The following is a 23,040-nucleotide window of genomic DNA, read 5'->3' on the forward strand; positions in this document are numbered from 1 at the left end:
CTCACAACCAAACACTACATCCTGCTTCCATCACATCACATCCTCACGCTGGAGACTTACTATCCCGTTTTCTTTTCCTCTTTTTATTTTATTTTGTCCAAAGCATTTCCTACCTTTTCTAATACGTGCTGTAATTCTCTTACTTGGAACTTAGATCCTCCAAATAGATTTTTGTCTATTTTGTTTACTGTTAAATCCCCAGCTCATAGAACAGGGCCAAGCAGTAGTAGACACAAAGTAAGTACCTGTGAATGAATGATAAAAACCCTGGCACTGCCTGAAAAGTGCCTCGGTTGTTGCCAACTCTCCTCTGGGACTTGTGTGGGTTCCTGGCCAATCTGGTAGTGTCAGGTTGGCCCAGTTGTAACAATATTGCAACAACCAGTGTAAGACTTGCCCTAGTTGGGGAGAAGACTCTGCCCCCTTTTAGACAACAGTTATGGAGACATGAACTTAGACAGAGGATGGGAGGGAAGACGTTGTTAACCATGGTGGGCAGAAAACAGGCAAATCATTAAAACTTTGGCTGTTGGCTTAGGAAATGAGGGAGCTGGTGTGTGACACCTGATAAAGAAGAATGGTAACAGATGAGCAGTACTACAGTTCATTACCTGATGCAGTTTGCTACGCCCTCTAAGATCCTATCGAAATGATTATAAAAGTCTTAGAGCATTTTGCAGTGGGTCCTGGCTGTTCCAAGAAAGCTTTAGCCCTGCCAGGAAGATTCCCAGGAGACAGACAGTCCTGTGAGAAACCAAAAGTGAAACACTGACTAAAACTTAGGGTGGCCAGATTGGGAGTATAGTGTCGATGAAGGGAACCTACTAAAGAATGAGAAACTCACCCAAAGAAACCTAGATAAGTTCTTGCATTCAGCCACGTTGCCCCAGAAAATTCCCTTAGGCCTTATGTTGAAAATGGGCAAGAACTTAAGAGATGTTATCTTGATAATGGTGCAACAAATGCCCCAGATTAAGGTGGGCTCCTTAAAAACATTGACACCGTGCAAGTCAAGCCCACGTTGGCTCCAAGGTGCAATCCCTGCGGGCCCAGTCAGAAAGCACTGTGGCTGCTGAGTCAAGGGGTCTTTAAAGCTGAAGCAGATGATGTCAGTAATGACGACGTCCCACCTGAGGAAAAGCCCTGTGTGGGCTGAAAACACTGCACATTTGCTTGGCAGAAGCACGAGCTGCTGCTATAACACTCAAAACCAAAAGAAGTGCAAAGGCTTGTTTGCTGGTGTCAGTCCCTGTCCATGGCCCCTTATCCCTCCATCCTCATCTACTGCTTTAAGGATCTTTACTGCTGTAAGAATAAAGATGATTAAGGGTAGGTCAAAGATCTTGCTGGTCCCAAAGAAGACTGAAGGCCATATTCATTTGTGTAGTACACAGAACTTTGGGGAGGGAGGGACACAAATTTTTATGGCTTTTTTGGATAAAGGTGCCCAATTTGCTATCGACCCGGGGGAGGGGACACCTGGGTTCAAATGATGGAATTTGGGTTGGCTTGAGAGTGGGGAAAGAAAGTGAATATGACATTATAGATGGAGGCTTTGGGCCAATGTAATGTACTATTGCTGTTGCTTGTACATCTGAATGTATGAGAAAGTGGTGTATTACATGCTTATATTTCCCCCATCCCACCAGCACCGGAGGAGAGTCTCTTGAAGATTGAGGAGAACCATGTGTACGGAAGTCCTAGTAACTCTGGGACTCACAATCTTAATGGTCCATTCAAACTAATAGTCACGGTGACTGAAGATATTGCCAACTGGGGCCACATGCAAAAGGTGGTAGCCTCAACCCAGAGGAACCCTTTGGGGTTTGGATTCATTGTCTTGAAGGCTCCCAAGTACACTCCTTTTGAAGAGCAAATTTTAGCTTGCTACGAGGCTCTTGACATAAACAAACTCCTGACCCATGAAATCCTTGTGACTCTCCAAGCTGATGTTCCCATTTTAGAGTGGGTCAACTCAGATTAAATAGCTAATGAGGTAGAAGAGGGCCAATGAGACTTGCCGGTCAGGCTGAAATGATGTATTGAAGAATGCAGCCCATTGGGTCCCAGCAGCAACTCAACTTTATGTGGAAAAAGTGGCAGTTATTCCTTTTGGGGGAAACAAAGCTGCTGAGCCAGTGGGCCCTTGATATGCCAAAACTCCTCTAAATTCCTGGGCCTTGTTCACTGATGGGTCAACTAAACTGAAAGTAAATGGTGTCCACTGGCTATTGTACTTGTTTACCCTCAGCACTAGCTATACAGAACACAAAGTAGACACGGTTGCTTGGCTCAGTGGGCAAAATTCACGGTCATTCTAAGCTCTTACTAACTCTTGAGCTTGGGCCTCTTATTGCCAATAGCCCAGCTATTTGGTGTGCCACTTGGAAAACTATAGACTGGAAGATTAAGGATGCCCCTCTTTAGAGCCACAAACTGTGGGGACACATCATAGCTAATGATCCAGCTTCCGAGTCAATCATGTGGATGCCCATGGTAATGGTCAGTTCTCTGAAGACCAAGTGGAATCAACCTGCTGATGCATCCTGCACTTCCCAGATTGCTAGTGCTGCCTGGATTCCATCAGAGTATGAGGCATGGCAATGCACTCACCAGCACAGACTGGGCACAGTACAGAGAATTCCTTATACTGAGGCCGAGGCTACAACTGCACACCAGATCTGTGAATCTGGTTGGCCAATTTGTCTTGCAGTGAGGGAGACCATATGGCACAGGGTGTGGCCCCCACCTCTTCTCTATAGATTGAGTATGTCAGACCTTCGACATCTCTCAGGACTATTGGTGACACTTCACCACTTTTTCAGGTTATGAAACCCTTTACTACACCTTTTACTACAAAAGCCACTTAACCATAGGCTGATAGTCAAGGTATCCAATGGACCTTTCACGCTCCTACCACCCACAGGCACCTGGTATGGTTGATAGTTATAAAAGCTTCCTCAAAAATTGACTCAAAAACCTTTCTGACTCTACCTCTCTCAACTCCTTTTGGCCCATATGCCTTAGTCAGTTTTGTCACTAACATAGATTTCCACAGAAAAGGTTTATCTCCTCTTATCTGTTCCACGAGTAATTGTCAGGAAGAAGGTGGTAGACATCATACAGACCTATCCTGAAAATTCAGGATTCCATCCTGATTATCCCTACTCATAATGCTTCTTTCTTCCCCTTAACTCGAAACTCCAGAGTGACCTAGTTGGTACCCCTTCAAGGTGCCAGACCAAAAAGAGGTCTAAGGGATTTAGGGTGAATTCTGGTTCAGCCATCTGGATTCTCCTGTTGGACTGACATGGCACCAGATCATAAGAATAATGAGCACACTGCTAACTGCATCCCTCTACAGTAGCCCAACCAAGTCAAAATACTGGAGTACATAATAGATGTCTGTACATTTTATTAAAATGTCCTTAGGCCTTTTGCAACAGGCTGTTCCAAACAAGAGGTCTGGGTATGAGATGGGGCTGGTTGGGGGAAAAGGTGAAGTTACAGCTACTAGAATGGGGCACGCTGATTTTGTGGAGAGAGAGCAACAAATCCAGCACCTGGTAACTTAGACTGTGTAAGATACCTGAGAGGGAGTGCCACCTCCAGAACTTCTTTCATTAAGGAAAAACACCCTGGTACAGCTCTCCTAAAGTATTGCAAGCTGCCAGCCTCTGTACGACAGCTCTGAACACAATTTGATTAGCAATCACCTTAACCTTACTGAGAAATCTATCAGAAACAGCAAGGGATTCCCCAGTCTCCATGCCTTTCACTCAAAACACCTGTCAGCATCTCCAGATGTGTTCCACACCTCCCTGCCACAGCTCTTACACAGCTTATGGTGGAGACAAACAGGACAAATTGGATTGACTGTTCTCAGGCAGTCCCTCCATGAAAAACAACTAGACTCAATTATTCAATCTTAACTGGAAACCCTAAGGCCTATTAGTCATTCAGGAGGCCATAGCGGAGGCACTGTCAACCTAAGTCCCCCAACTGATACAGGTCGCTCTTGGTGGTGGAGGGGTACAATTGTTTACAGTTACATCCGTGGATGCCCCCAGTACTATACTTCTTGAATGGAAACTAAGCATGAACTTGCCTCCCTCCCCAAAACATGGTAACTTGCACCATGGCAAGTTGAATCTGCAGGTATGGAAGACTGCAGGGGAGTTGCGGTGGGTACATACGAGGCAGTATGGGAGAAAGGGGTGCAAGCACTGAAGAGGAACTAGTTTCTGGTAACTAGAGCCATTTTGGGATAGATTACTTTTGTGTAAAAAGAATGTAACCTCATTCTGCAGTCATACAGTAGGACTAGGGAAATAACACATTCTGTAGGGTGGAACAGAGTACTTCCAAGATGGGTGGACTAAATACGCTGATTGTGAGGATTCTGTAACTAGAGGCATTCAAGTGTGGAATGCATGGTTATTTACTAAAAGTATTTTAGAAGAAATTCAAATGTTGGTTGCAAGACTGGACTAGATTTTATGATACTTCTTTTCTTTCTTTTTTGATCTGGGGGGGAAATACCACAGCACAGAAATGCACACAAAAATTTTAGACTATGAAGATTCAAAACTCCTGAGTATGTCATCAGTGTAAAATATCCTCTCTGAATGATACCACCCTGCTCATTCACCTGTGATTCTTGGAGTAATAAGGCATCTCAGAAATCACCAGCTCCTCTTATGGATTTTATAGATAAAGAAAATGATTCTCGGTGCAGATAAATGGCTATCTCAAAATTTCACAGATTTGTGACATAATACAATTAGAAATTGAACATCAAAACTCTCAACCAGCCTTTTTCCTTTGGGGGGGGGGGTCCTTATCTAAAGCACAGAATTGAAAAACATCATTTGAGTGACTGTTTTCTAGGTTTTCCCAAAGATGGTGTGTAGCACATTTTAGAAATGTAGGAGAGAAGGCAGGTTCATACATACTTGGATACCTAGACGGCTGGATGTTCTTCTCTCCTGAAGCCCTAGCTGAGATGGCTGTCCTCGGCGGCATCCTGCATCTCTCTTCCCCCCCACCCCCCCAGTTCACACATTTTGTCAATATAAAGGATCACTTTCCCCTCAGAATTATCAGGTGGTCCACAGACTACAGTGAGCCGCAGATGGGGTACACAGTCCATCTGTAGCCTTTGGGTCCTTTGGTAGAAACTGAATGAAGCACGCCTTGAGAATTTGCTGCAAACACCAACATTTCTATCCTCAATATACTGTTTGCTGAGCAAAATGCCCAGTTGAGCCACTATGGAGTTCAGTGCTGATTAAGTCCTTAGTCTTTAAAAAGAAGCCCATTTCCTGAGCACTTTTGGGGGAGGTGGGGAGGCCAGGGGCCAAGGCACAAAATCTGTACTGCACTCTGTTCTCTTTGTCTCTAAATTAAAACAGGCTGCTAAGGTGTGCAAGCGTGTGAATTATTATTTTCCTAACATTAAACACTTGATTTAAAGCATATTCCCTTTGAAGGAAGGTATAATTTGGGAATTATTTGAAGTCTCTAAGTGGTTAGAAACTGGGTTTAGCCAGATTTCTAGCTGTAAGCAAAAGTCAGCCTCTGATAAGAAGCTGTTGTACTTTATTGATGCAAAGGAGGTAAGTACCCTCTTGGGGGTTTCTCGGTTCAAGAGCATCCTAGCTGTTATTTGCAAACTGCAGTGTGCGATTCTGAATGTTTTCAGATACATTGGCCCCATATAACTGAGTTCTCGTCAGAGGAAGCTTCCAAGTACCTGGGCGAAGTTTTAACGACATATTGGTTGTAACATGGGTTTTGTGAGGCAGGAAAGCTTCCCTCCATTACCTATTCATATGCAATATTGAATTATAAAATAAAGCACAGAACCGAAATAGATAGACTTCCCAACAGAGAAACATGCAGCCACATTACAAAGTCTATTTCATATAGGGGATCCTACGCTGAATCATTTAGCTATTTAGGAATGCGTTTCGCAGCTAACTCATCCTGGCAGGCCCAACGGGATGCAGCTCCTCTTAAAATAAATATGGAGTCATCAAACAGGCATCACTGTGACAATTAACTGCTGGGCTTGAAGGAACTTTTGCTCGGCTTTTCAAAGCAGCCAGAACAAAAAGAGAGACTCCATGAGTCACAAGCACAATCTACATATGGGAACAATCTTTTGCAAAAATCAATCTTGAATAAATCCACTACAGTAGTTCTCTTTGTGGCTCGGCACAGTTAAGAAATAACTGGATTTTTCCAGGGAACTTGAAACTCACTAAATAACAATAATAATAATAGTAATAATAGTAATAAAAGGAAACAGTGGGATAGAGACATTTCTAAATATATTACATAGACCTCAGTTTCCTTAAATAGAGGTTGAGTGGTAAGTCAATTTTCTAAATTCTTTAGTTGACTTGAAGTCATTGCTTTGGGAAGATCTTGCAATAGTTATAGGGAAGGATAGTAAAAGTCTGGACAAGGGTGTCAGAGGCAACGGAGAGGAAGGGACAGATTTGAGATATATTTTGGAGGTAGAATTGACAGAACTTAGTGACTGACTGAATGTAGCATGTAGGCCAAGGATGAAGGCAGATATGACTCCCTGTTCTGGCACAAATAACTGGGAAGATGGCGGGGGCTATACATGGTGATGTCATGCATGGAAGGAGGAACAGGTTGTAGAGGAAAATATCCAGCATTTAATAAGATCACCAACCTAGAACTTAATAGAACTTAGAAATAAAGGACAAAGACCCTGGAGCCAGGAAAATATTGTCTGCAAAACTCAGATGGGAGCTACACACTGACTTCGGCTAGGCTCTCCCCCAGAGCATACTGACTCTTGATTGAACCTCAGTTGTAGAGCATGAGATTACCTGGTTGCATGGTTTGGCAGGTTGGCAACAGTACAGGAAGGAAGTCTTCATGATGCAGACACACAGCAAAAAGCAGGAGCTTAGAGCCTGAAGAGAAAACTGACGTATTACAACGCGAGGCAATAGGTAGTGTTTCTCCGAAAGCCCCCTGGACCGGTAGAGGATTAAGGGAGCTACTACCTACCTAAAGCTCATGGTTCACTATTTCTTCAAACACTCCTGCAATCCTGTGTGGTCAGTAGATTATCAGCATTTTACAGATGAGCCAATGAATACTTGGAGAGCTCATGTCACTTGCCCCAAATCCCATACAGTTGGTGGCTAAGTTGTGATTTTGATGAATGTCTGCCTAACCACAAAGACTAGTCCTTAAATGGAATTTAAGGATGAAATAGCTCTCAGCTCTGCTAAAAACAAAAACTCTTCTGAACAATGAGAGCTGTACATTCTAAATTCTTGGCACTATGAAGTAGTGAGCTCCCTGTCACCTGAATGGTTCCAGAACATGTAACTGCACATGTCCATTCAGGATTGTCACCCTGGATGGAAGAGAAGCTAACTAAATTCCTTTCGATAGGAACATTCTATGGTTTTAGAATCAAGGTTCAAAGGAAATTGTGGCTAGAACAGTGCTTCAGATATTGTAAAGTGATATGCAAAAGTCAGCATTTTTGTTATTAAGTGCCGATGTGGGCACATCAACAAACCCCATTCTACGATGGGCTGAATAATATGATACTTAAGTATCATAATTAGACAATCCTACACTGCCCTGCCTACCCTTATGCCCCTCATCCTTTATATCTCATTTCACCTAGACTGAAATGCATGTCATTGAAGTCATTTCTTTGAATGACTAACAAAATTAGGCATTTCCTCCAGAAGCCCACTATTGAAATAGACACATATGCCAGGGATGAGGATTGTAGGAACTCAAAAGGCCTCTCTCACTCTTTTGAATGATCATAGTCACTTAGATAGAACTGTTTAACTGACTAGCTAGTGGTTCCTTTGGGAGGTAGAGACACATGGACAAATCATCTTTGATTGGGAGTGATGGGGAAATGTGGCAGGAAGACTCTTGCATTATTAATTTATGTTTTCTCTCTGTCTTTCCCATGTCCTTTGCCCCATTCAAGCAGGCAATAGGCTCAAACCAACAAAGATTTGCGACAAGACTTTTTGGCTTTTATAGTCAAAAGCCTAAGCTCCTTAAGAATAGTAGGGCCTGAAGTAAGAGGGATACCCAACAACTAAAAGAGATTTCCCTGGGTGAGAGACAGTTGGTAGAGAAAAAAAGTCACATGGTTCAGCATGCTGAAGATACCTGCATACTACTTCCTTGTAATACCAGAGGAGGGAGCAAAAATCCCTTGGAAGACCACATAGTGTCGCAGGGACGCTAGATGGTAGGACCCAGGGCTCACAGCCTAACCAAACATTTCTTCAATTCACTGCGGACTACAGAGGCTAGGCCCATACACTTCTTCACAGAACCAGGGCATTGGTACTTTATAATGATCCCAGGACCTTAGCACAACCTCAGGGAAGCATTGAAGAGAAGCCCCAAAATATGTAGTTCAATTTTCCATAAGCCAAAAACGTGGGAACTCAAAGTTGGAAATTTAGTTTTTCTTAATCAAAAGATATGAAAAATAAAATTGTTCTTCTGAATAAGAATGGAGATGGAAATGGAGATTCACACACACTCCAAAATCTAAAGCCATAAGGGACAGGCAGAGAAACTTTAGGGAGAGTCGAAATGGAAGAAAGAGCAAACTCCAGCAAGAAAATCCAAGAGGAGTCAGGAATTCCTGAAAGGATATAAAACCATGGGTGACAAACCCTAGATAACGAATACCCTGGCTTCTAAAGGAAGCTAAGTGCTGCTGTGATGGGGATAAAGCCCCCAAAGGAAGAGGGTATCCTATGTCTACTATACCAAGCTCACATATTTCCTGAAACAGCAGCCTGACCTATAGATTCAAATTCTTACATGTTTTCATGGCAATCCTAATTTTACCATCTCCCAAAAGGCCAAGTAGAGCCTAATTTAGTGTGACACTTTCATGTCCAAACTACTTTTACTCCTCAGAGTGAGCTGAGTCTGAACATCAAAATGAAATTTCAACTACATTAGGTTTTTTTTTTTCCCCTAAGCCCTCAAACTTCTGCTAGAAATGCCATGGCACTATGAAGTATATTCTGTTTTCTAGCAGAAATACTATAGTTCCCTCTATGGGTAATAGAACTTCACCCATAAAATAAACTCCAGCCATTAGCCTCTTCTATGGGCAAGTGAAATCCTGGGTTTTCTTTTTGCATATCTGCAACCTGAATACATTTCTTTTCTTCCCCTCACCCTTTTGCGGTGGATAGTCCCCAAAGAAGGCCGTCATCAATTACCTTCCTCCCTGTATATGCAGTGGATCCTCTCATAAGGAGGGGGAGTCTATTCTAATCATTCTCTTTGAATCTGGGCTGGCCTTGTAATTAATGGAATGTGCAGAGGTGACATTGTGCCAGTTATAGGTCTTACTTTGAAAAGCCCTGGCAGCTTCCATTTCTGTGCTCTCTAGGGAAGCCAGCTTCCATGCTAGGAGGAAGCTAGCTAGACTATTAAATTATGAGATGCAATGTGGAGACAGAAGGAGAGAGGGGAGGAAAGAAAAAATGGCAAGGAGAGGGATGGGAAGACCAAGAAAGACCACAAGGAGGTGTCAGACATGTGCATGAATTAATCTCAGACCTTCCAGCCCCATCTAGGCCCAGCTGTATGCAGCCAAATGGATGACCTAAGCAATGACATTTGAGCAGAAGAACTAGCCAGCTGAGTTTTCCTCATTTCTTGGCTATGAAAAACAATAAACTGTCATTATTTTAAACCATTAAGTTTAGGGGTTCTTTGTTATGCAGCAGGAGAAGAATGAAACACAAGTCTAGACCTCATGGCATATTACTTCATGACAAATATTTCAATATTTGCTACCACTTCAACTCCCATGCAAGGCTTCAGGGGAAAATAAACATTTATTTTCTCCTTCTGGAGAAGGGCCACTGCAAATATATGTTCTCTGTCCTCAGCTAGATGGCAATTCCCCTCAACAACTCTTCCATGTGTCCCTGGATCACTCTTCCATTCCTCACAGTGAGCATTACTATATTCGTTATGCTTTCCCAGCCCTCTTGATCCTTCTTCCACTTCCCTCAAACATGGGAAGACTTCATTTTCCACTTCAAATAATAAAGAGAAATGGGAATTCCTCAATATCACCAATTTTCCTGTTGGAAAGGGGACACCCTGTATCAAGGGATTCATGTTTCCAGAATTAACTGATTGCTAGCATGGGAGAATGGACTGGACATGCTCACTTAAACCCCTTTCTCTCCTAATCTGTCTGCAAAGAGTGTGCATTGGCATCTACTCTACTGTTCTTGGCTCTGCAATAAGGGGTCATTCTGTGCGGGGAAGATTGCAGATGTCCAGCTGTCCAGTCTATATGTCTGTCTAATTCAGGGCTACAGCATTAGCAAGTCTATGTGTCTATATCTCATTGCTACAGTCTCTAGTCAACCTATCATTTATAAAGCCTTCATGTTGATTTTCATCTCTCTGCTTCACTGTGTTATTCCATTTGGTTCCAAATTCAGGGAACAAGGAGGGAGGGAGTTATATATTGATTCCCTAAACCTCAATGTTTCCTACATATCTATTTGTAAACATCACCTTCCTCTCCTCTTAACTCCAAAGAACAAGTAGTCCTTTTCCTCTTTGGGGCTAAAGCCTCTAACAATGATCTACAAACCAACTCCTATCATTTCCCATGCAGAATGGGCCCCTTACAATAAGGCCAAGAACCACCTGTTCTCTCTCTCCTGTATTTTCAAACTGTCCCTCAACACTAAATCTATCTGCCCAACAAGTGATTTTTGTATGAGAAATTAATTACCTTCTCTTCACCTTTTGGCCAAATTTAATCTCTTCCTTTTTCCTATGAAAGCTTGTTTCTTGAAGACTCATCTATAATTATAATCTACCCATCAAATCCCTTAGACTTCTCAGTACATTATAGTTTGGTTTCCATTCCCAAAGCTCCTCTGAAAAATTTTCTTAGTAATTTGGGTAAATCCCTGAGCTCTCCATTCCTTATCTTCCATGGCCTCTTTACGGTGTCTAATGATGGTGGCCATTCTTCCTTTCTTGGCTTCCATGGCACCACTACCCCCTCCTTACCTTCCTGAATCTTTGACCATTTGTGCAATATCCCATTCACAGGGTAGTGCAGCATTTTCTCTGTCTTACAATTAAATAGTACCTCTACCCAGAGCATGAACCTTGGCTCTCATCACTCTGCAGATTCTGGCAGGACCATGACACTAATTATCGTGATTTAACTGTCATTAACTATCACTGCCGAAATCTCTATCACTATCCTCCTAGAGTTCTATCTTAAGTTCCACCCACTTAATTTACTTATTTATAATTACCATATAACTCCTCTTGGGAGTTCTCTAGCACCACAAACTCAACATTTCTCAAGAAAACATTATTTCCCCAAGCCTGCTCATCTCTTAATATTCCATTTACAGCTAATAGCATCACAATCCAACTGGTCACTCAGACTATACATGTCAGAATTATCTTAGATGCATCCCTGTTCTTTTTACATATGCTATCAGTCACTAAATCACTCAAGGTCCTCCTTTTAAATCTTTCATAGACATGACTTCTTGGCTCTCTAATTCCATTGCCTTAAATAAAGCCAGTATTTTGCAAATGGCTTCTTATCCTCTAGAGGCACCCTTCTCTCATCCATCCTGTTCTACCATTATATTTAAAAAATCAAATCTGATAGTCTCTTCTTTGCTTAAAGTCCTTCAATGTGTTCCTATTATCTTCAGGATAAATCTGACATCCCTTGCTTTGCAAATAAGATCCATCATTACCTGGCCCCTCTCTATTCTCTACCTATACCTCTCCCCTATAAGTTCCCAGTAACATACTGAGGCAAACTATACCCTCCTTCTCAGTATGTACACAAATCGGCTTGTCCTCTCATACATCACTACCTTGACATGTGTTGTTCTTTCTATCTGGAATGCCCTCCCTCATTTGATATTTCCTCTGGATATCCCAGCCAGTGAACTTCTTTGGTTTTTTTGTTTTGTTTTGTTTCATTTTGTTTTGTTTTGTTTTGTTTTAAGTAAGCTCCATACCCAGCATGGACTCATGACCTGAACTGAAATCAAGAGTCCGATGATTAAAGAACTGAGACACCCAGGCACCCCTGCCTGATGAACTTCTGATCATGCTTCCAAATCCTACATTAATGTTACTATTTCTCTAAACATTCCCTCAAGTTTTTCTCCACCCCCATGCTAACAGAGAAGGGAAACTTCTATTCTTGCTTTTAAAATAACTACAGACTTCCAGCAGTACACTTACCAGCTGTATTGTGTTTCATTGCATTGTCTGTTTCCCTCCTTGAAGATAAGTTACTTTCATTTATTCAACAAATATATTTATTTGTTGAGCCTACTCTTCTTGGGCACTTTTTTATACTAGGGAATAAGACACTGAACAGGCAAAGATCCCTTTCTAATGGAGTTTATATTCCAGTGAAAGATGAAAAACAATAAACAATAAACATGATAAATAAGTAAGTTGTATAATATGTTAGGAAGAATGGGATAAAGAAAATCAAAAATGCCAGCATTGAGGGAGAGAAGGAAGGTTGATTTCAATTTAAACAGGGTGATCAGCAGTAACTGAGAAGGTGAGGTTTAAGCAGAGAGTCAATCATTCAGATATTAGGGAGGAAGCCAATCAAACCACTAAGTTGGGAGTGGGCCTGACTTGTGAAGAAGAGGTGAACTCAGCAACTGAATGGAGGGTTGGATCATGGAGGACCTTAAATCCTCTCTATGGGCTTCAGTTTGACTTGAAAGAAAGGAGAAGCCAAGGCAGGATGCTTTACGGGGCGGGGGGCGCGGTGGGGGGGAGGGCTGTGAGCTGACCTATGTCCTAAAAAAATCTCTCTGGCTATGGTATTGAGCACAAACTTTGGGGGTGAAGGTAGAATCAGGGAAACCAATTAGAAGGCCACTGCAACAATCCAAGCAGGAGGAGTGAAAAGAAAGATGAAGGAAGTTAGGAAGAAAGGAAGGAAGGGAAGGGGGAAGGTAGAAAGGGAGAAAGGAGGAATGAAGAAGTATGGGGTGGGTAGGGATGAAGAAGAAAGGAGAAAAGAGTGTAAAGAGGAGAAACAATGAAATGTTGAAATGCGGGGGTGATGGATGGGGAGGTGGTCTCCCTGTGCAGACTGAACCACTTGCTAACCCATCAGTATGGTATTCCATCAGCTTCAAACTCTGCAGTGTATTGTTTGCTCTTCTGTTTCTGGGGTTACTCTTCTGTTTCTTGCTTCCTTTTACTCAATCTCAGGGTATTTTCTGCGGGCTAAGCTACCTGACTACTGGCATGTCTGCTTTTCAAACAATATCAGCCCTTGAGACAAGAGCCTAAAAGAACTTAGGTTAAGTGTAATGGAAATCAGGCAACTGGCCTCAGTATAGTGCTATGTCTTACTTCTCTCTTCTTTTTCTCTTTGCCTTGTTTTCTTGTGAATCTGTGTTTCGGAAAAAAAATCTATCTATATTTGCTTCAAGAAAATATTTGTGTTCTCTTACCTTGGTAGGACGCTGAGAATTGGAGTGATTCAGCAGGGACTCAAGGTGTGAAGGAAGAACCTGAAAAACAGGAGTGTACAAATCTCATTTGAGAAACCAATGGGTCTCCTGCCTTGATAAAACTATCTTAATTGATACTATTTTTTCAAATTATTGGAAATAAATAGTCTTAAAATTGTAGGTTGTTCTGTATTAATAACATTTCTATTTCCCATGTATGCATTCTTACATGTCACCCTGATTTTTAGCTGTAGATTAGTAGTCTCTGTGTTCCCATTTTCTACCCTATCAGCCTTCACTACAATGTTGCTTTGCTCAGACAAACTTTGCTAGAATATTTAATGACTGTCCTTCCTATGCCAGAAGTTATTATATTGATCACTTTGAGAAATAATATTTATTTTTTGGTCTGCATCTACTTGTTCAGTGCATTCCTAATTGAAGTCACAGCAATTATCAGAGCTAATTCTTGAAAGTTGAGCAACCTTGGTCCTTGGTTCCTATCTATAGGTTTTCCTTCACTTTTACAAATAATGATTTATGCAAAGTCACCAAGACAGCTATTGCTTCAATGCAAGGTTTATTATCTCCAAGATGAACAGACAAGTCATTAAGCGCTCATGGAAGGATTAGTGTAGAGAAAGATCACCACATTGTGATTTTCTGGTTACATGGTTCAATACAATGATGGTTTAAGGAAGTAAAAGCCAATTTTAGCACTGCCATTATGGAGCTGTGTATATCATCAATAGGCAGTTATAAAAGCTGTGACTGATAGGAATTTCCCTACCATAAAAGTTCCTTCCATCACATACCCACTAAGTGAGTCACGTAGAAGAACTTCTAAAGAGTGTGATTGATTCCTCGGGTTTAGTTTATAATATATTTCTTATACGAGCCAAGGCTATCAAGTAATAAGATAGATTCCATGATAGCTTTGCGCAATTAGCCTCATTACTTTATAGCCACATTTTATGAGTATCTCTCTTAGTGTACAGAGTATGTGTTTGTGGGTCTGTGGTTGTATCTGCTGTCCACACAGTGCAGTCCATTTTAGTTATACACCTAATGTGCCACAGAGGGGGCAAAGCACATGGATAGTAATTTGTGAATGAATGAACAAATGGATGAATGCACCACCATCTAACTGGCTTCCTTGCTTCCTTCCTCTACCCCTCTACTTTAATTATTTGAAACAGTGAAAAAAGTTACTTATTTTCTTACCCAAAAGATTCAACCCTGCCCCCCCCATTTTCTTCAGAACAAATCCCTGTCTTACTAGTGTGATGCTAGAGGTCTTCTGTGGCCTGACATCAACCTCTCTCGCCAACCTGGTTTCCTACTTCCTCTCCCCACAGCCCTCCACCTCAGTCAGGGCTCTCTCTTAGGCCAGATGGACCTCTGCCTTCTGTCTGTACTCACACTAGGACTCACCCACTCCATATTACTTTTTCCAGCTTTCCTAAAGTTCTAATGGCATATAATAGGAATAACAACAACAATAACAACAAAAATAGTAGTAGTTGTGGTAGGAGTAGCAGTCATAGTAGCAGCTGTAGTCACAGTTGTAGTAGCAGTAGTCATATGTAGTAGTAGTCATAGTAGAGTAGTTGTAGTAGTAGTAGCAGTCATAGCAGCCATCATAGTTGTAGTAGCAGTAGTTGCCATCACTGTCATCACAGTAGTAATAGCAGCAGTCACAGTTGTAGTAGTAGTAGTACTCATAGTAGAGTAGAGTAGTTGTCATGGTAGTAGTCATAGCAGCAGTCATAGTCATACTTTTAGTAGTAGCACTCCCTGTAGAGTAGTCATAGTGGTAGTAGACATACCAGCAGCCATAGTTGTAGTATCAGTAGTATAGTAGAGAGGTCATAGTAGTTGTAGTAGTAGTCATAACAGCCACTATATTCATAGTTGTAGTAGCAATAGTTGCCATCACTGTCATCATAGTAGTCCTAGCAGCAGTCGCAGTTGTAGCAGTAGCACTGATAGTAGAGTAGTCGTCATAGTAGTAGTAGTCATAGAAGCTGTCATAGTCATAGTTGTAGTAGTATAACTCATAGTAGAGTAGTCACAGTAATAGTCATAGCGCAAAGTCATGGTTCTAGTAGAAGTAGTTGTCATCACTGTCGTCATAGTAGTAATAGCAGCAGTCAGTCATAGTAGTAGTAGTAGTACTCATGGTAGAATAGCCATAGTAGTAGTGGTAGTCATAGATGTTGTAATCATGGTTGCAGCAGTAGTATTCATAGCAGTAGCAGAACTGGTATTTGTACAGTTGGCGTAGTTTAGTAAAGAATACAGGTCTGGGGTTAGATGTCGGAGTTTTAATCACAGGTTTCAGAATTCCTAAAATAAGGCAAGTCACTTAATCTCTCTGGACCTCGATAGTCTTATCTTCAAAAGTAAATGCTGAATAAAATCAGCTCTGACTACAGAGCATTTACCCCATACTAGAAAGGATACTCAGCATTTTGCATGTCTTACTTAATTTTCTCCATGTCCTCCGAGGTAGGACCTATTATTTCCTCAACAGTTTACTGACAAGGAAACTAAGTTCAGGGTTACTTCTCAGGGTAACTGATTCAAATTATTTAACCAAATACACACAGCATGGGAGGGGTTGGGCCGTAATTCAAATCCAAGCAGCCAGACTCCAGAACCTGGCTTATGACCACCGTGAATTTATTCCTTTCCAAGAGCCACTAAAAATCTTGCCTCTTATATTGAGCTTTCCTTGACCACTAAACACTTCAATATTCTGTAGCATTTATTATTAAGACACTTGTTTGATAGTAACATTATTTAAGTGTTCGTTAGGTACTAAGCATCTAACAAAACTGCATTAACTCACTTAATTTTTGTAATTTGATATTTCACATCTCCTCTGTTATGCTGTTATTAAAATCATTTGTATGGCTTTGCTTCCCATATTCCTTTGTACATATGGTTTGTACACACAAAATATTCCTTAAACATAATAAGTGCTTATCAGAAACTCTGCCATTGCTTGTTGTGGGTGATAATGGTGATGACATTGATCATAGGGAAGGATATTATAAGCATATGTGATAACTTTAGTTCGAACACACATTATGTGAAGAAAGGCAGTGAATCTCTAGATTTTAGAAGAATAAAATGAAAACTATTTTGTTAGATGGATCTGCCACCAGACTAAGAATGGGGATCCTTGGGTTGAGACCCCTGCCTTCTCACAATGTTCTGTGTCATCTTGGGGTTGTCACTCACTGCTATGTTTCTCACTTGAATTATCTATAAAAGCGTGTTAGCAAAATATTGGGCTAGTCTGCCTCATGGAGGTGACAAGACCCAAATAAGATAATGTAGGTAAAGCAGCTCCCTACATGTACACAACGAACTGCTGACATCGATGAGGATTATATCTCAAGTGACAGCTTCTTAATCCCGAATTGTGAACATCACTGTAGCATATTTTCTTCCTAAAATGCATTCAATTACAACTATAAATTTGTAAGTTGTTTCTTTAAAGCCTTAGTTAAAATTACTGGGTGTGCAACAATAAAGGGAAAACAACAAAGCTGTCTTGAGCTGTGATTCATGGACCGTCCATCAGATTCACTTGCTAACCTCACCACTTAAAGTGTGTTCTGAAGGCCAGTTTCATTGGCACCCCCAAAATAAAATGCAGAATCTCATGCCCCTCCCTGGACCTAGGGAGTCAGGATATGAATTTTTGTAAGGTCCTCTGGTGATACATGTTCACAGAAACTGTAAATCATGTGCCATAAGTGCTTCAATGACCCTACACATTTGCCTTCCATGACAGCTGATTTGAATTCACACCTGAACAAAATAAGCTAATACCACATTCCAGGGATGTCCAAGATCACCCCAACAGGTCAAAGTCACAAATTTTAAATCCCAGGAATCCCAAAGGTTGCAGGTAATGTGCTACTGCTGTCACTACCAATGACTAGAGCTATGCAAGTATCCTGTCCACCAAGAGATGCTGCTTGATGGGGGGGAAGGGGCATTCTTAGATAAAATGTTGCACTCTTCTTGGATTTACTCACCTACTGGCACCTAGAGGCATGGAAAGAAGAAATGATTAGCTGATGAATGCAGGATATGTAGGAGGCCAATTTTCCCTTTGAAAAAAGCTGTTTCCTAAATGAAGATCATGGCATGTCTTGGTGAGTTACTGATCTCCCACGTCCACAGGGGCTCAGCTGGCACACACTGATGATCTTTGGGGATGCTGTTTGTACCTGTGGAATGTGGGTGAGCTAATGAAGCAAATCTTTGGTTCATTAAATCATTCACAAACTTCTGGGGCATAATTTTTGTCAACAGTCCCCTAATTCTCATATAATATCGGGGTATAAAGGCTCATTACCATTTTACCAAAGCAGAAATTTTATTACTTCAATATAGTCCACTGAGAAACAGAACTGAGACTGAAAAAAATAATTTAAAATATTTTGCTTTATCTTCTATTCTCCAAATTTAATTATTTTTCAAAGGAATGTTTATATGAAGTCTCAATGGGCATTTATGACCAGTCAAGTATAGAGGAGCAGTGGGATGGAGTAGAGTAAATTATCCACATAATTTGGGATAATTTGCTTCCACCTAAATTGTAAATTGAGACGATAATGGGCATGAGAGTTCTATGAGAACATGGATTTTGTCCACATTGTTCATTAATTATATAATTAATATAATAAGCAATGATTTTGTTCTGTACTCTTGCGCCCCAAGTTCAAAAAGCTAGCACCCACTAGGTGCTCAGTAAAAATTCTCTGAATACATAAATTCCAAAATTCCTTCAATTTCTAATTTTTTGTGGGAAAACCTAATATCTGGAGATTTATCATAGCACCTCACAGAATTTTCATAAGCCAAAAATTCAGGCAACTAAATCATGTTTCTGTGTACTGACCATTTACAATTGTCTTTTTATTTCACTGGATTTTCTGATTACTAGACTAATCTATTCCATTTATCAAGATTTTAACATCATGAGAGAGAATATGAAATAATTGAAAGAATACAGATATTGAAGCTAGACTTGGTGCGAGTTCTAATGCTGACACCAAATGCAATATCTTGAGCGAGTTTTTCACCTTTTTTACTTTCTAATCTTTAAAAAATAGGGACAATACTGTTTTCTTTATAAGAATATAGAACTTCCCTGTGATAACATAAATGAAAGCACTGAGCCTAGCCCTCAAATATATCAGTTATTATCATTGCTAATGTTAAAGTTATATGTGTAAACACAACCGAGTAAATTTTACTATAAGTCAATGACTATTCGCCCCAAGTCTTAGACTATGGGCAAGTTAGAAAGGATTAGAAGTGGAGAAAAGGCAGGGTAAATCATTCAAAACAGGCAAGGAGATAGGATCCTACTAAAAAAGGTGAGATCTACCTCTCCACCTAAGAGTCAATTCATCCAGTCTTACAAGGAAGGTCATTAGACCTCTCATTTCCTAGCCATCCTGAAAGACGTGCTTTAATACCTTCCTTTACCCACACTGCATAATTTTACTACATTTTCTGCTGAACTTTGTTTGTGGCATTTTGACACAGATACAGATTTAAGGGACAAATCAATCTCAGGAGAAGATCTTTATGAGACTAAACTTTTCCACAAAATTCTACAAAATGAAGGCTATTTGTGGTTGAAGTAAAGATTACAGCTCTGCCTGCAGCTTAACTGCGTGCTCAATATTATTATAACCTGGGTGAAATTGGAGACTGTCTATAACCATCAGACTTTCAGCAAAATGTGAATTCATTCACTCATTGATTCATTCATGCATTCAACCAGCAAAAGTTCATTAAGCATTTACTACACTCCTAGCTCTGTGCTGAGTGCTGGGGATAGATCCATTACTAAGACTTCCTCCTCTCTTCAAAAAGTTGGCAGCACAACTAACCCATTACAATACAGGTATATTTCTTATACTGGAGGTAAGTGTAGGTGCCTGTGAAAACACAAAGGGAGGTCCTTTACACCAAAATGAATGTGATAATCCTGGGAATATTGGTTTTGAGTGGTCTATTAAGAAGGACAATATTAACAGCTGAAGCTGTCAATGAAGAAGAGCAATTTGAGGAGATTTGGGGTTGAGAGCACCACAGTGCCAGACAATGATGTGCAGAGGAAACCAAAAGGCAAGGAGGTGAATGCCCCCAGCTACGTTACAACAGTCCCACGTCCTCTATCCCCATCTGTTATTGCCATGCTCTACGCATCACACACAGAAGGGGAGTTAAAGTGCTTAACCACTGGGGCACCTAAGTGGTGCAGTTGGTTAAGTGACTGACTCTTGGTTTCGGCTCAGGTCCTGACCTCCCCGTTTTGAGATCAAGCCCTGTATCAGGTTCCTGTTCAGCGTGGAGTCTGCTTAAAAGACCCTCTCCCCCTTTGCCTCTCTCCCTTGCTCAGTCTCTCTCTCTCTCAAGTAAGTAAATCTTTTAAAAACAGAAGTACTTAACCACAAATCCCACTTCATTTATAGCTGAAAAAATGAAAGCTCTAAATAATTAAATGAGTGGTTAAGGTCACAGAGTCATTTGGTAGCAGAAAAAGTTAGAAGCCCCTGAGGTCTCTGGGACCTTTGCTAAATACCTTATTTCCAGGCTTAAGGAATCCACGGACCCACCTTCCTGGCTTACCAGAATCTTGCAGAGAGAAGAGTGACGTCACACCACTCTAGCACACCCAACACATGACCTTACTCCCACCCTCCACCGCCAATCTGGATCGGTTACCAGTTCCCACATCTGTTCACATCCTATAATTACAGCAAGAACAGGGCGTTCTAGCAGATTTTTGTTGCGTTTTGTCTTTACACGGGCCCCTTTCCACCATACTGTAACTCTTCGAGGGGAGAACAGATTCTCTCTTACTCTTTTTTGCATGTACAGCATCTACGTTAGCTCAGTGTTCGTTGAAAGAATCGACGAACGCGTCCATCTATATTTGGTTGCTGCTCTCCTCAGTTCCCTGAATTCAGCCCATGATACAAAGCACCCTCAAAAATTCCAGAACAACCCCTTCCCCCAAATTGCCCACACCTTGCTTTGAACTCCCTCTACTGGTGAATCCAGTAAAATCCCTGTGACTAGTGATCTAGCTAACAACGTGCACAGAGAAAAAGAGAATGCTACCAAGCAGAAAAAAAAGTCTAAAATGGACAGCATTTCCCGAGGGAGCATTAAACTTCAACTTTAAGAGATCATTGCCTTGTGCAAGGAAACACTATAAAAAAGAGTGAACCTTATCATCCGTTCCACTGTCATTGAGCCAAGGAGTAAAGAGCAGGGATTGAGAAACCTCCTTTGCCGAGATAGGAGGATGACTAATGAACCAGAAGATATCTGGGGTGTGTGATCCTTAATTGTACATTTCATTGCTTTTACTATTTTCTATTACAACTTTATAGCTGGCTAACCGTGTTTTCCAAGAGCCAATACTTGGCAGTAAGAATTGTTTAAGAAAATAAAAAGAACTGCTCAACTTCTTTAGAAACTTTTTTCCCCTTAACAGATATTTTTCTTTCTCTCCTGAAGAAGCCATTCTTTCAAAAACAAGCACACTAAATTTATTTCCAAAATGAATAGAAACATAATGTCTCACACTCAATTTCCCCTTACCCTCTTTTTTTTTCTTTTAAAGATTTATCTATTTATTTTAGAGAGAGAGAGCCCATGTGAGCAGGGCAAGGGGCAGAGGGAGTGGGAGAGAGAGGAACCCCAAGCCAACTCCCCACTGAGCGTGGAGCCCAAGGTGGGGCTTGATCCTATGACCCTGAGATCATGGCTGGAGCTGAAATCAAGTCAGTCGCTTAACTGACTGAGCCACGCAGATGCCCCCCCCCCCATTTTCCCCTTACCTTCTTAAGGATTTTTCTTCCTTGTATTTCAATATAAGGCAGTATCATGAGTCATAAGACTGATCCCTAATTATTACAAGTGAAATAATTGCAGGCAATGGAAATGTATTTCACTCTCAGACTGCTGAGGAAATTCAAGCATTTTATATGTCATGAATGGTTACTGGCTTTGAATAGTGCAGAATTCCATGGCTCTTCATTCCATCCAAGAAGTTCTCAGATGAGGCCAGTTAAAGTACAAAAACTCTTAAGGCCAAAAATATTTACACAAACTTAAGTGGAAAAGAAAACAAAAGGGAAGGGCATAAACATTTATTTAGTGCTTACTATGCCTGAGTCTCATAAATGTATCTCATTTGTATGCCAATTTTTCTTCATGGAAACTCTGTGAATTAAGTATTTATACTTTTGTTTTACAAAAGAGGGACTAGGCGTAGAGAGGTTAGGTTACTTGCCCAAGGTCACACAGTGAATAACAGAGCCAGTTTAGAAATTCAGGTCTGTTGATCATAGAAAGTAAGAGTGGAATGGTGCTTGCCAAAGGCAAGGGGGCAGGGATGCTGGGGGGTAAGGGAGAGGCATCAGTGGAAAGGTACAAAATTTCCATTATGCAGACAAATTTGTTATCAACGACCTCTCGTAAGTCTCAAATTAGTAATAATGGGTACTGTCGAAGTAATTTCTATTCATCCTTCCTTGCTCAATGGAAAATTTTCAGGATCTCCCTCCCCTGAAATTTCCAGCAGATGCTTATAAATTTGTTCTTCATTCTGTAGATAATATGCACACTAAAGTATTTTATCTCCTAAAAAAGAGAGAGGAGAGAGAGAGAGAGAGAGAGCGAGCAAGAGAGAATTCAGGTCTGTTGGACTCTAATGCCTCTTGATAGTGATTAAAGACATTTTTAGCATGGACAGTTAAGAGCCAGAATGAATTTCAGATGTCCTCTCTTTTCCTGTCCCCTTAGTGATCGGAACAGTGAGGCCCAGAAGATCTTAAAACTTACTAGTTTGTGTCAGATCTAGAGAAAACCCATCCTGATCAATTTTTTGTGTAAAGCACAACTGACCCTTTGCTTCATTTACCTGATATTTCAGTTGAGGTAGTTTGAGTCTAAATCGCCTAAAGAGTGATCCTAATCTGTTTTGGCCTACACCTGCTATGTCCACATGCGGTGGCTGAATCGAACTAAGAATTTCCACAGAGTCAGGCTGGTGAGAACTGCCCCAAAGATCCATTTCACTGGTAAACACAACGCACTCTAGCCATCCTTTAGTCCAATTCTTATTTTGAGGAGACAGTATACCATTATATGATTTGAAAGCATACGTTAAAAAAGAATATATTCTGGTCACTGATAAAATTTTCCTTCTGAGATTCTATTTGAAAAGTGTGCTAGGGGGGCGCCTGGGTGGCATAGTGGTTAAGCGTCTGCGTTCAGCTCAGGGCGTGATCCCAGCGTTATGGGATCGAGCCCCACATCAGGCTCCTCTACTAGGAGCCTGCTTCTTCCTCTCCCACTCCCCCTGCTTGTGTTCCCTCTCTTGCTGGCTGTCTCTCTGTCAAATAAATAAATAAAATCTTTAAAAAAA

At 41.0% G+C, this 23,040-nt stretch overlaps 1 protein-coding gene across 10 annotated transcripts in view; it reads right to left on the reverse strand.

The window, feature by feature from the left end:
* Nucleotides 1-23,040, reverse strand: part of LOC123775788 (cytosolic beta-glucosidase) — an 889,125-nt gene that overhangs the window by 632,173 nt on the left and 233,912 nt on the right. For 5 of the 10 annotated variants that reach the window (XR_015725387.1, XR_015725386.1, XR_015725385.1 and 2 more), the window contains exons 6-7: nt 17,615-17,809; nt 6,870-13,619 (exon numbers count right to left, since the gene is read on the reverse strand). Coding sequence is in view for 1 of the 10 variants with exons in the window: in XM_087863913.1 (XP_087720039.1) it covers nt 13,600-13,619 (20 nt within the window). In the remaining 9 variants the exon portion in view is untranslated. The remainder of the gene's footprint in view (nt 1-6,869; nt 13,620-17,614; nt 17,810-23,040) is intronic. The other 5 variants (XR_015725391.1, XM_087863913.1, XR_015725390.1 and 2 more) reach the window with 4 other exon arrangements.

This window comes from Ursus americanus, chromosome 8 (assembly GCF_024610735.1).
Source record: "Ursus americanus isolate L20-20 chromosome 8, mUrsAme1.1.p, whole genome shotgun sequence".
NCBI lineage: Eukaryota > Metazoa > Chordata > Mammalia > Carnivora > Ursidae > Ursus > Ursus americanus.